Source organism: Athene cunicularia, assembly GCF_003259725.1.
Source record: "Athene cunicularia isolate RWA chromosome 14 unlocalized genomic scaffold, athCun1 chr14_part1, whole genome shotgun sequence".
Classification (NCBI taxonomy): domain Eukaryota; kingdom Metazoa; phylum Chordata; class Aves; order Strigiformes; family Strigidae; genus Athene; species Athene cunicularia.
In genome coordinates, this window is record NW_020799118.1 from 12,458,295 (window position 1) to 12,471,102 (window position 12,808).

The 12,808-nt window shown below is 44.8% G+C and overlaps 1 protein-coding gene across 2 annotated transcripts; it reads right to left on the reverse strand.

The window, feature by feature from the left end:
- Positions 1-1,704: 1,704 nt before the first annotated feature.
- Positions 1,705-12,808, reverse strand: FLCN (folliculin). 2 transcript variants are annotated; one of them, XM_026859080.1, is made up of 12 exons: positions 12,761-12,808; positions 11,949-12,227; positions 10,993-11,139; positions 10,115-10,336; positions 9,463-9,623; positions 8,696-8,787; positions 7,839-8,029; positions 6,542-6,655; positions 6,069-6,192; positions 5,619-5,750; positions 3,944-4,049; positions 2,965-3,166 (listed from the first exon to the last, which is right to left on the reverse strand). In XM_026859080.1, the coding sequence occupies exons 2-12, from the start codon at positions 12,195-12,197 to the stop codon at positions 2,965-2,967; spliced, it is 1,740 nt and encodes a 579-aa protein (XP_026714881.1). In that variant the 5' UTR covers positions 12,198-12,227; positions 12,761-12,808. The 2 variants fall into 2 exon arrangements, with proteins under 2 accessions (XP_026714882.1, XP_026714881.1); XM_026859081.1 differs by lacking the exon at positions 12,761-12,808 and having other exon boundaries at positions 1,705-3,166; positions 11,949-12,197.

The window sequence follows — 12,808 nt, forward strand, 5'->3', positions numbered from 1 at the left end:
GTCGCCCCGAGCCGCGGAGCGCGGCGAAGGCGGGAAAGCTCCTGAGGGAGCCGCCCGCCGCCTGGGCCGTGGGTGTGGAGGGGCCGCAGCCGCCCCCCAACACCCGGCGGCTTGTGCTGCTGTGGGGTGGGGTAGGGAGGGACCGGGGGCACTCCTGGATGCACCGGAGGGCTGACCTTAACCTTCCCCCAGGCACCAGCCGCCTGCTGCGAACAACCCAACAGACCCCGTGAGCCGGATCCTGCCTGGCTGAGGGGACAGGGGTGGCAGAACCAGTGCGAAAAGGCTTTGGTTGTACCCACAGCCCAAGCCGTGACCCAGCACCAGCGGCAGGTCTCTGCCTGTCCGCCCGCAGCTGCGGCGCTCGCTGCTCCCACCTCCCTCCCAGGTAGGCGCTGCTCCGCCACGTGGGAAAGGAAATCACATCAGAATAAAGAAACATCCTGCTTTAATCAGTTTGTCTTTAAGGCGGATGGGTTAGAGGGAAGGAGGGTGGTGAAAGATGGCTGCGGACATGCTTTTTGGTTAATTAAGTTGCGCTAAGAGGAGCGTGCACATTCCAGCTATCACTGACAGCAAAAGGAGTGCCTGCGGCCTAATCTGCAAACTGCAGCAACTTGCCCAGACAACTATTTGGTAATCCCGCATATAGATCTGTTCTGGCAGGCAAGCACATCTGTTTTTATGCTACACAGGAGCCCTGGGTTCACAGATGTAGCAACTATCTCCCTTCTTTCCTGTGGGCATTTTATAAACGTTAAGTTAGTGGTTTCCTTGCCTTGGCTCAAACAGGATACATTTATCCAGGGTCTGGCTGTCCGTGACATGGTCCCGTTTCAGATCAAGACAGAGGCCAATGGACATCACCTAAAACTTGCTGCTTACACAAGTGCATGGAAGAAGAGTTTGAAACCTCAAGCTTGACCTTAGGATCACTGTTTTGGAAGAAACCAAACCTCTATTCAGAAACATGGGCTTTGCCAGTGGGTGTTCATGCATCAACTGTGGGTTAAAGACTAGGTTTTAATGTTGGATTGCTTGGGAGAGCTGTTCTTAAAACCCAGAAACATTTCAGCAGTCAAGGTCCAAATGCCAAATAATGCCTTACCTGTTGTTATGCAGCTCTGAATTGGACCGGAATAGCTTTCAAGTAGAAGAATAAAGAGTACTAGGTAGCCACAAGAGCAGGCACCAACCTAGCGCTGGAAATTCTGATTTACTAGTCCGTGCTTTTCTAATGACATCTGTCACTTTTATCCCACTAGTAATGGGCTTTGCTCTTCCCTCATGACTAGCAGCTAGCACACAGGGAGCAAGAGGCATGTATTATTCAAAATTCCTCTCCTGTGGATAAAGCTTGGGCACCTCTTTTGTTTCCTGTTCCCTTACTGACAATTGGGAAACACCTTTTTGCAAAACCTGAAATTAAATACATGCTTGAAATAAGAGAGTAATGCCTTTTTCCAAGCATGTTTGCTGTTTGAATATCCTGAAGTTGTTTATATCCCCTCAAGCATTTTTTAATTAATGTATCTGAGCATCTCTTGCTCCGTATGTACAAGAAACTAATACATAAAAAGCTAAGAGGAAAAGACCTGTTAAATTCTGTAAATTAGATCAAGTCTAAGATACAGGAATCAACTGCTGCTTCTCCCACCCAAACACACACACACATCAAAAATCAACACAAAACCAGGCTTTGTCCATTTTACAAAAATAGCTCTTAATGAGATTTAATGCCTGTTGCCATTTTACAGATGTTCCAGACAAAAATCAACCTGCATATTTTATACATAAGAACAGAACTCATGACAAGTTGGAACATCCCCTCTGAGCTTGAGTCTTGTTTGAATGAGTGTAGAAGGTCACCTGGTAAAACCTGCCTCTAGCCTGTTAAAAACGTATATGGTAACATCAAGTTTTCCCAACAATGATTCAGAAAAAAAAAAGACAAAAAAACCCAGCAGACTTCACAACAGAAACAGTAATTCCTTACAATACAGATGAGGAATATCTTGTTTAGGTAATTTTAAAAATGCACCAATGTTTCCATAAACTATTAAGCAAAAATGTTTACTATAGAGTTATATAAGAAGGGAGCACCTACAGGTTGGATCTTTTCTGCTTAACTTAATTAGGAAGCTAAAAAACTATTTCTGAAGACAGATGAACAGCAGCAACCTTCTCCTGGCGAGGTTATCTTCATTACCCTGGAAGTTTTGCAGCCACAGGCAAAACGAGGCGAGTATTTTCCCCTCTAGAGGCAAGCAGGCTGCATTTTGAGACTTTTTACATTTCAATTCTCCCTCCCAGACAAGATTTCCAAAGCGAGTGCTGAAATTGTCTCAAGTTAAGATATAAATAAATAAAGTGGAGTGACAGGACTCCGATAGGATATCCTGACTTATGCTACAGCAGAAAATAGTCTCCTCTTAAATCCGAGCATAAAGTGGTTTGAAATAATTTACATGTGATTCATACCCTGTGACATGCCACTTATTTTTGGTTCTTGTTTTCTCAGGTATTTAGGAGATTTATGTGGGATTCAGAGAGATTAACTATATCCACTCCCAGGAGTTCCGGACGTTGTCACAGGTATCTGAGTCTTGCCAAGAGAATCTAAAGCTGAGGTCTTACTGCCACACCATAATGCTTAACGATGACAGTATGGGATTTTAATTAATTCACACTGATTCTTTGAGTTGCTGTATTTTAAACTTAAGTGTGGAGGTCTAGACTTAGAGTTGAGTTTCAGGACAGACAGCAGCACTATTTATTAGCACTTATTAATCCAGTCTCACAGCAATTAGGAAAGACTCAAGTCACTCTTCAAGTTAGTTTGAGGACCAGAAGAATAGTGACGAAGTTTCACTGTCCGCCTAAAGCACAAGCTGCAGGCTCAGCAGCGGTAACTCGGGGTTCCCTGCCGTTATCTGAAGGCAGCAAAGAGAGGTTGGGCACCCTTCAGTTCCGGGACTCTGAGGATGTTGGGCTGCGAACTGTTGACATCAGATGGGACTTGTATGTCTTGCTCAGGCCAGTCATCCAGAACTTGAGAAGCTTGACGTTGTCCTCCTCTGCAGCTCCCAGAATGCTCAGCAGTTTTTGGGTATCATCCTTGGGTCTGCTGTCCACTTTAGTAAATTTAAAGAGGACCTTCACTTTACTGCAGAAACAAGAAACACCCGTCACTATTATGATGGACTTGAATGCATCAATCAGGGGATGAACAGTGATCATAGCTTCTCTCGGTACCAACTAAATGTTAATAAAAGCTTCAAACAATATCCCATGGAGACTATTCTCATGCTTTAAGTGCGGAAAGTGGAGGGAAGAAAAGCACAAGAAAAGGGGGGGGGTTAGGGGAATGACTCATTTTCAGTAGTGATATGCGTAATTCTAATCTGTTTTTTTCATTCTAGCGAAAAGTAAAACGATTAATTGTGACAACTGGGAATCTCCCTGGGAGACAGTCTAGTGCTCATCTGGCCTTCAAGTAAATTCACAAAATCTTAGTGTTCAATGAATTATTTCACATGACTGGTCTTCCTTTATATCTACTTGCATCTGTGAAATGTAGTGCCTGAAGGCGCAGTCATGACATCTGTTTGGCATGTTACCTGCACTGGAATATAGCGCACATTGACAGGCATCTATGTATTTGCATACTTAATCCTCGTAACGTACGTAAGGCAGACAAGTATTGTCATGCAGGTAACGTACAGATGCATGAACTGAAGCATAAAGGTTAAGAACTGCTGAAAGCCAGAAAAAGAGTTAGAACTAGAGTAGAACTCCGATACTCTTAGCTCCCAACAGTAAAGCCAGCTACTCTCAGTAGTAAAGCAGAAGGTAACTGACTACAGGTTTGTCCTGTACTCTGCTGTAACTTTCCAGGTTTAGTGCCAAAGCTCTTTCTCTGAAAGCAGTTAGTTGTACTTACTTCATCCACTCCTCCTTCAGGCAAACAAGGCACTGATCCACAACATCTACAGAAAGGTTCTGGTTGGTCAGGGCAGCTTCAATCTTGTTCAAAATCGTAGGGCCAACTACAGGATCAGAAAGAGAGGGAAAAGGGTAAGAAAGAGGACACAGAAGCTGTAGGTCACCCACTTACACCTTTGTCAGCAAGACCTAGTCCATTGCTATAACCTGGGCTTGAACACCTGCTGGAATTACAAACAAGAATACAGACATTTGTTCCACCTCTTACTCTGTTCAAGAGCCCTGATCTGCACTCCTTTTTCACCAGGGCTTTGGTCTGGTGCATTCATGCAGCTTCCTCTATAAGCAGGAAGCTACACTATTAATAACAGCACAGCCAATTTCAACACAGAATTTGGCTTGATTAGTTCACAGATAATCACCTCCCTTGAGTCAGGAAGAAACCTATCTATTCTACAAGGTGGAAAAATATACCCCCCAGTGGCCTGCCTTGATTTCATCTCCATGGCAGAGGAGCTAAAGATCACACCACTAGAAAAATACCTGATCCAAGCAGCAACATAGAATTTTGTGAAGAATCCTGAGACATGCACACAGATTCAGGGACCTCTGTTGAGATTTTTTTGTTTCTAGTCCCGTATCAAAAACTCATTAAAAAATGCAAAGCTATGAAAAATCTTCATGCTTTGTACGACATACGTACATTAATGTAAAAAATATAAAACCTCACAGTCTCCACTTACTCTTGATTTAATATTCCTCTCGTTAAGGGAAGTTCCAGAATATAGTATAAAAAGAAAGGGACAGTGAACCCAAGGCATTCCTTTCCTGGACCACTTTTTGGAATTCCCTAGGAGGCTATTCTCCCAACAGATCGTGGCCTAGTAAGTTTGATGCCGTGGTGGAGAAAAGACCTTTCAGTAACTATTTTTGTCCAGAAGATTCTGGACATACCCATGGCTAGATGCAAAGTAGACTACTGTAATTATACATGGGGGACCTACAACGGCTGCTGGAGCACAGGAAGAACACTACAGAGCGAGGGAGTTTCTGCTTTGCGTTGCACCTCTATCTTCAGAACACAGAACAGGAGGGATTAGCCATCTGTCAAGTCTTTTGAGACAGGCAGTGAGGCCAACTCATCTAAATTAAGACTCCCCAGAAAACAGGAACCTGATGGACCTGACTCAAATCACATCTAGGTGCAAGTATTCAAGTCCTTGAATGAAGTAGGAAGAAAAAAAAAAAAAGTCTGTGCATTTCTGTATCAGTTGTACTTGTCTATCAAATGGAACATGGGTGATGAGTAATGTCATGGTCCTTGCAAGCAAGACTTACTCAAAATAAACACACAAGTACCCAGGATAGAAAGTGTTCATTGTGGGTTACTGAAAAATTTCCCTACAATTGCTACTATACACATTACAGAATTCATTTCTCATTTCTGAAAAGTCATAAGCAAAATGCTGATCTGGTAGAGCAAACCCTTTATAATTAAATGGACTGTGATAAACCTCACCTCAAATAGCAGTACCCTAGTTGTACACTGACCTGGCTTCTATTCAAACTTCCTTAAGGGTCAGTACATGAACAGCATAAAAAAACCCAGTTAAAGATTAGGATGCTCTTTTAACCTCAGTGACAGAGGTTCTTTCTGCTTTCAAATCACCCACCTCGATCTGCTGCAACAGGGCTACCGCTGGTGACAACAAACTCGTACTTGTTGAGGGACTGCTCATCATCAAACAGAGCTGGGTAGAGACTGGACCGGGTAGCAGAGCGGACTTCCACAAGGACTGCAAACTCTAGAGCAACAAGAGCCCAAAAGAACATTAACTGTACTAGCCCAGATTCTAAAATACAGCTACACACCCTGCTCTGAGAAAGCACAGCTCTGTCAGCTTACAATATCTGGCCCAGCATTAACCTTTCTTCCACAGGAACAAGAACTCTCAGCGATGGTATGATCAGTGCTTAAAGCAGGTGTCACACCTTTCAACTACTAAGTAATACAGGTTTTAGTTCATGAAGCATTGTTAGACTATCTGCCAATACTTAATTAAAAAAAAAAAAAAATCTTTAATAATATAGTGAAAGGAGAGCATTCTACAACAGGTTCTTACCAGATGATAGTATGTGGGATGGGATTTGGACGTGGGGGCTAAGCCCTAGGAAGTTACACCGATATGCCTCTTCGTACTGGTCACTGTAGGGGATGATCCGCACACAGCCAACGGGTAGCATAGTCTACAGAAGGAAGGAAATGTGTCAGGAGAAACACTGGAGCTAAACCAGTAAAGCAGAGTTTTCCCCCCGATTTCGTGGGCCAGCCAAGACTTGGAGTGCTGCTCAGGCAGACGCCCCTGATTTGGGGGCTCAGAAGTATCTTAGCATGAAAGACCATGCAGTTGCTGAGGACAATGAAGACATCCAAAGGTTGAGGGATTTTTTAGGTTTGTTTTGGGTTTGTCTCCCTGCCCCAAACCACATCATTTAACACACATTCTCCACAACATTACATGTCCCAGATGGCCTGGACTGCTATAGAAATGCATGTAAAAATATGCAGTCAGGAAACAAAGGAAAAGGTTTCTACCCGTAGCACATCAAAAGCAGACTGGACAAGATCCATGTCTCGAGCTTTCCAGATAACCTGGTTCCCCATCAGAACATGCCAAGCCAGCATGCGGAATGCTGATGCCCCAAGAACCTGGAATAAAAAAATAAATCTGCATTGGTTATGAAAATTAGTGAAATGTCCAGTTTGCCCTGTCCAAAACACGACTGTCACATATGAAAATGGCTAGAACCAAGCAGCAGAAATGAACATGAGAATTTAGCAGGTCTTGCATACAGAGTAATAGCTCTAAACCACAGCACCAGGATCAAGCATTTCTTTGACAGATGCCAAAGGCATCAGACTGTCATGCAAAGCGATACTCGCTCCCATCTATGGTTTCAAGAACAAACAGCAGCAAAGTACCACTTTGCCAACACGCCTAACCACTGATTCAATTCAGTATCAGGCACATTAAGAAAACAAGTTTCATTTCTCAGCTGCTCCAGATCCTTCAGTGCTCTGGCTAGATTGCATGAATCAGCTCACTTGTTGGCCTAAGTGGGTTTGCTAAGCTGGACACAGGCCCATTTGCAATGGGACTGAACAATTTCTATTAGACAATAATAAATTTCAGGCATTTCTCTGATCTGGGTTATATTCACAACAACGATTCAGGCACAAAAAGGTGAAACAATATTCTTAGACAAGCCTCCAAAGGCACACACTTGCAGTACAGTGGTGTAGTTCAAGGGCTTCAAGCATTCTAAACTAGGAAACAACAGAACAAAAGGAGGCTAAAGAGATAAAGCAGGTATTTGTCAGGAGTGTCCAGGAAAATAAGCTGGTGTGAAACAGACTGTGGGTCAAATGCACTGAACCGTCCCACTCAGCCAGGTAACTGGAAGCACTGGAGAAAAGCCAGAGCTGTACAGAACCATTTGTTTTGTTCGTAAGTTTTTTCCCCCCTCTGAAGCACTTCTGTTTTAAGCAAATAGTACTTGGCTTTGAAGATGCTGCGCAACCTCTGTATTAAATTACTGTCACTACTCTTGGGAGGAAGAAAAGTGCAGAGTTTGAGAGAAATCATATGATGCCATCCCACATGACCAATGATCACCAGAGGCCCACATGATCTCAGAGGAAGGGAATCGCCTCAGAGATGCAGTTCACACCCTGTTACTAGCTGTGCAGGCACTGTGTTTAACACAGAGCCAGGAAAGACGTGCAGACTGCAGGAAATAAATGTATCTTTTTTTAAAAAAAACATTATCAGGAGAAAAAGGGGTTATTAGCTTGTGAATTGAGCATGGGAGTAACTCTACTTGTCTCTTACCTGCCTCATGTGCCTGAGAGAGCGAAAGACAGACAACCTTCTGTGAGCTACGTTCCAGCTGTTGCAATCTGGCATCAGAGATGTTTCAGGTGAGCACTTAGACAGCTCCTGCCCTTCCACAACATCTGGCTGGGAAGAAGGCTTCTCTTCTTCCTCGGAACCATCCCAGCCTTCTGACTCTTCTTTCAGATCTAGCAAAAAAAAAAGGCAGATGGTCATAAAAATTGCTGCTTTCTAGGAACAGGACCTGCCTCAGAAGTGCCTGCACACACTGCAGGCAGTATGTGGGGAGAGCAGAACACAGGACCTGAAAGTACTAGTGTCACAGACACTAATTCAGGTATGAAATAATCAATGAAGGGTCAAGAGGTCACATCTTTTGACCAGCTATGTGTTCTCTATTCTGGTTTTAAAGGTCATGGCCAAAGCTTTGAGGCAGGCTTTGTAGAAACTGATCCAAATGGATTAATAAAATAATTCAAGAAAAAAAAAAACCACAATCCTTTAATCTTAGAAATTATGTCGAAAAGGAGCAAAACTGTATGTTGTGACTGCAAATTCTTCTGGCTGTAGATACTCATTGGGAGGGCCAACCCAGCCAAAGAGAACAATCATCACAATGCTGCAACACTCTTCCTCAAGCAACAAACACCACATGTGCATGGAGAGCACCTACGAGGCCAAGGGCCTTGATTTCACATTCCTGTCAGTCACCTCCCTATCAGGTACTACAGGGAATACACTGCGGTGAAGGTGATGGGAGATAGCTGTGCTTATGATGCTGACGAAAGGACTTGGTCTGTTACCATCCGCAGCATTCTCAGAGGGTTTTCCAGCTCTGGAAACTTCCAGCTCACCTGCAAGTTTTTCCATCTGAACAAGAGTGTCTTCTGTGGGTGCTCCCTCCAGAAGCTTCTCTGTAAGTCGGCTGCCACAAGCTTTCAAAAGCCTGGAGACATTGAAAGAAACAGAAGCAGAAAATTTGTGTTTCGACACATCTCTGTGCTTTCCTCGGTGTGGTAACTATCAACGTATCTTGCAAGCACCGCCACTCAAAGCCCCACCATTTTGTGATTACTTTGTGCAACGTACTCATCCCCAACCCAAGTCACACGACAGAGCTGCAACCCTCTCTGTGGCAGCTCTCCAGGGAAGTTGGATAAGTAAGTCAGGCACTGGAGCAACTGGACTCCCAGGCATACTGCTGTGCAAACAGCTGCACCTCCCACGCGGCCTGTCACAAAACAGGGGCACTTCCAGGTGAACTGCCGCTGTACTTCAAGTGTGAATCCAAAGTACAACACACTGGTGGTAGGAGCATTGCTTCTACCTGTCTTCCATACTTACTTTTATTCTGCAAAGCCTTTCCATCTAGATAGACACGGCTTCCATTAGCAGGCACATTAGCAGGTTTACTTCAAAGCAACAAGAATTTTTTTTTCCCTAAAAGCTACTGTCTTTCTGTGCTTAGCTCTTCCCAATTCAGAGACTACTTAGCAAAGTCCAACTTCTTATCTTAAAAAAAAAAAAACCAAACGCTCGAATCACATTTCCACCCTTTCAGAATATGGCAATATTCTCTTCCTGAAGGGGTTGTAGAAGCTAGACATGCAAGTGGCATTACCAAGCAAAGGAAGTATGCAAGCACGCCCACAGGTTTTCATCGTTGGTCAGTGATGTTAAGGAGCGGGCCGCATTGCCGTTGCGCTGGTGCAGGAAGGGAGTGAAGGCCGTGTTCATCCGCTGGGCACGCTGAGGGCACCCATACTGCTCGGCTTCAAACACCTGCACCGCAGAGGAAAGGCAAAATAAGAGACTGAAAAAGATAAAATGCTTACATAAACCTGATCCAAAAAACCCCGATGAAAATATGAAGTGAAAAGGGTGCGTCACATACAATCATCCAAAATACACTGTAAATGATGAGAAAAGAGTGGGGAGGGACATCTTATTCTTAGATTGCCTAAAATTATCATGAAGTAACATTTGTGCTCCAAAATAACTTTCCTTCACAACTTTAGTTACTTACATTTCTAACAGAGCTATCGTCTAGCAGTTAGGTCTATGAAAAGTGTTATGACTGCCTTAAAATGAAAGGGGCACCCTGTTCCTTCTCTCCTTCAGCCCCAGATACGCACCATCCTCTTGTCCCTTGTGCCAACCTTAATGACCCCTCTGGCTGCAATGACCTGGATCAGCTTTTTGACTCAGCTGTAAATTAACCAGCACACTGTTTTACTAACGTTGAGTCAAATGGCCTCTGTGCACTGACCTACCTTAAGTGCTTTGCCCTGAAGCTCATCAATGATGCCTCTGATTTTTCCCAACAAGAAAGGCCAGGAGTTGATGAGGTAAATCCGGTCCATCATGATAGTGATGATGCTGTACCAGCGCTGGAAACCTCGAGCCAGGCTGTCTTTGATAAAGAAGGTGTGGCTGAACACAAAACCGTGTTGTTCATCTCCGAAAAAAATTGGACCTTCACGTCCTGGGCAGACCTGAAGGGGAGGGACACATACACCAAGGCAGTTAAGCACATCACACAGCTGAAACAGTAATAAACTGAAAAGCTTCCTGCTCTTTAACACACACTCGGTGAATACAACAAGCCTTTTTTAGGCTACTATCCAAATTCGGGGTCAAAGAGACCTCCAGAGGTATCCAACAAACACTAGAAAACCTTCAATTTAACTGTGTTTTAAGAACCCAGCTCTATTCAACTACAGTGCTGTTGAGAATCCAAAAAGGAATTTGCTGATCCTGACACACAAACACTCATTAATCTGTAAGGTTCTCCCTTTCCTTCTACGAAATGCTGAATTTTAATGACTTAAAAAGATCAAATGTTTATGGGCACTAAACAACAGATTCCAATGTTTTTACAAAAAAAAGTTTATCTTACAAAGAAAAACAATAAACACATAGGAGCAAAACCAAGAAATATTTGGTCTCATGAGGTGAGAGGAAAGAATCCTCAAAGTTATCAAATATCAACCTTAAAAATTAGAACTAATCTTGGAAATAACAGACTTGCGTGTCTGTTTTTCCACCTCCATTTCTTTGTTTCAGGCTGCACAGACCAGACAGGACGAGCAAAGCACTATCCTTTATTTGAAATGATACGTAAGGCCACAAAGGACTCCAAGGCACTTACCTCACAGCTCAGACTGCGAACACAGGCCTGGCGCACGATGCTGAACAGCTGGGGGTGGTTTGGGTGTTGGTGACTGACATACTTGATTGAAGTTTCTTTGTCGTGGCTGACATATCCAGGATGTCCTCCTGCAAGAGAGCGGCAACCCTGAAGACAGAAAAGCAAATCCAGCCATAAATGAGCATGCAGTTTTCTAAAGCTTCCAAACGCCTATGTATATTCCCTGCAAAACATAGGGAAATGTCACTTACACATAGAGATTAGAACAAAAATACTAAAAGACAAGAAATAGGTGTCAGGGTCAGGATTTGAACACAGCTCCTCACATAGAACTCTATGTGATATACTTCCTCTGCTGTTATGCTCATTTGCCACTATTTAATTTGATTGTGAACTTGGTGTTGGCTCTACAAGTGGTAAAATTCAGTTAACAGCAGCTGTGAAACCAACTGGCCTAACAAAACTGGCCATAAACTAAAGGAAAATAAGTAACAAATAACTCAGAACAAGTACTAATAGTAGACAAGCATGAGAAAAACTGAGAATATAAATTTTCTCAATTGCTTTTGCATTTTTTCCTGGTTCCTAATCAATACTGCTCCTAAAATTACTATTAATAAGTGACCAGACCCAATCTAAGAAAGTAAATGCTCCTCAAGGATGAGGAAAGCATTTCTCAGACACAAGAGAATCACAGATTACAGGGCTTAAAGAGACCTCAAAACACATCTCGACAAGGTCTATATACTCAAGAGCAGTTCCTTCATCCTCTTGTCAAGGATCACTATAGTTTATGAGGACTTGGAGATCTTCTGGTACTGGTGGTCATGTACAAAATTACTGCAGATCACTTTTTTTTGGTCTCTCTTAAATAGTACAATTTGCATTAGAGAATCTAAGAGCTCTTAGGTTAAGTCAAGGGCCGCTGATGTCCGCACACAGATCTTCACACTTGCCTCGCACATGTCTGACTTTTTTGGCCCTGGGCTGCTGGAGTCAGCGCTGGCACCTTCTGCGGGGCTGTGCGAGCGGATCCGACTGCTCATCTGAATACCACCTTCTTCCTCCTCTGCTTGCTCATTCTGCCCAGAGATGTCCCCGCTGCTTGCGCCTTGGGGAAGCGGTGAATGTAAAACCTCAGTACAAAAGAGGGTGCGAGGACCGTGGAGCTCACAAAAATGGCAGAGGGCAACAATAGCATTCATAGTGAGAGCTCAGCACATGCGTCGGGCCTCCTGCAGGCAAGGGAGAAAGCACAAGGTATCAGCACAACAGATATTAAAGCCTCTCTTAGGCCTGACTGCCACAAGTCCTGCTCTATATCCCTCTAGGAGACGCTGGCCTTAAGCTCAGCCTAAGGGTGCTCAGTCTAAGCACAACTCCACCACGGGGTGCCCTGAACAAGGACCTGATGGAACTGGACCAGAGAGACCGATCGCCCCGCGCCCGGGTCCCTGTCTCAGGGCCGGGACACCCGAGGCCCCACGGGTCCAGACCGTGCCCGGATAGCTCCAGTCTTACAGGGACAACTTGGGGGCCGACAGACCAGACCTCCGTGCCTGGGCACCTCAGGCTCTGCCGGGCCCGGCCCAGCTCCCCCGTGCCCGAAGGCCTTAGGCCGGGACGGGTTGGGCCGGGCCCCGCTCAGCGTCCCCGGAGCCGAACGCCACCAGGCCCAGCCGGGCTCTGGCCTCCCCCGCTCCGCGACCGGCACAGCCCAGGCTCCCCGTGCCCGGATTCCCACGGCCCGGCCCAGGCCCTCGCTCACCGCGGCTCAGGGCTCCCCGGTCCCGCGGCTCCGGGCTCCCCCGCCCCG

Bases quoted from the DNA above. Each gene is read 5' to 3' on its own strand.
- FLCN (XM_026859081.1), bottom strand. From the start codon at position 12,197: ATGAATGCTATTGTTGCCCTCTGCCATTTTTGTGAGCTCCACGGTCCT. The intron at 11,140-11,948 runs GCAAGTGTGAAG...TTCTGTCTTCAG, and splicing joins AAAAGTCAGACATGTGCGAG to GGTTGCCGCTCTCTTGCAGG. The intron at 6,656-7,838 runs GTAAGAGACAAG...TTTTTATTCCAG, and splicing joins CTCTCAGGCACATGAGGCAG to GTTCTTGGGGCATCAGCATT.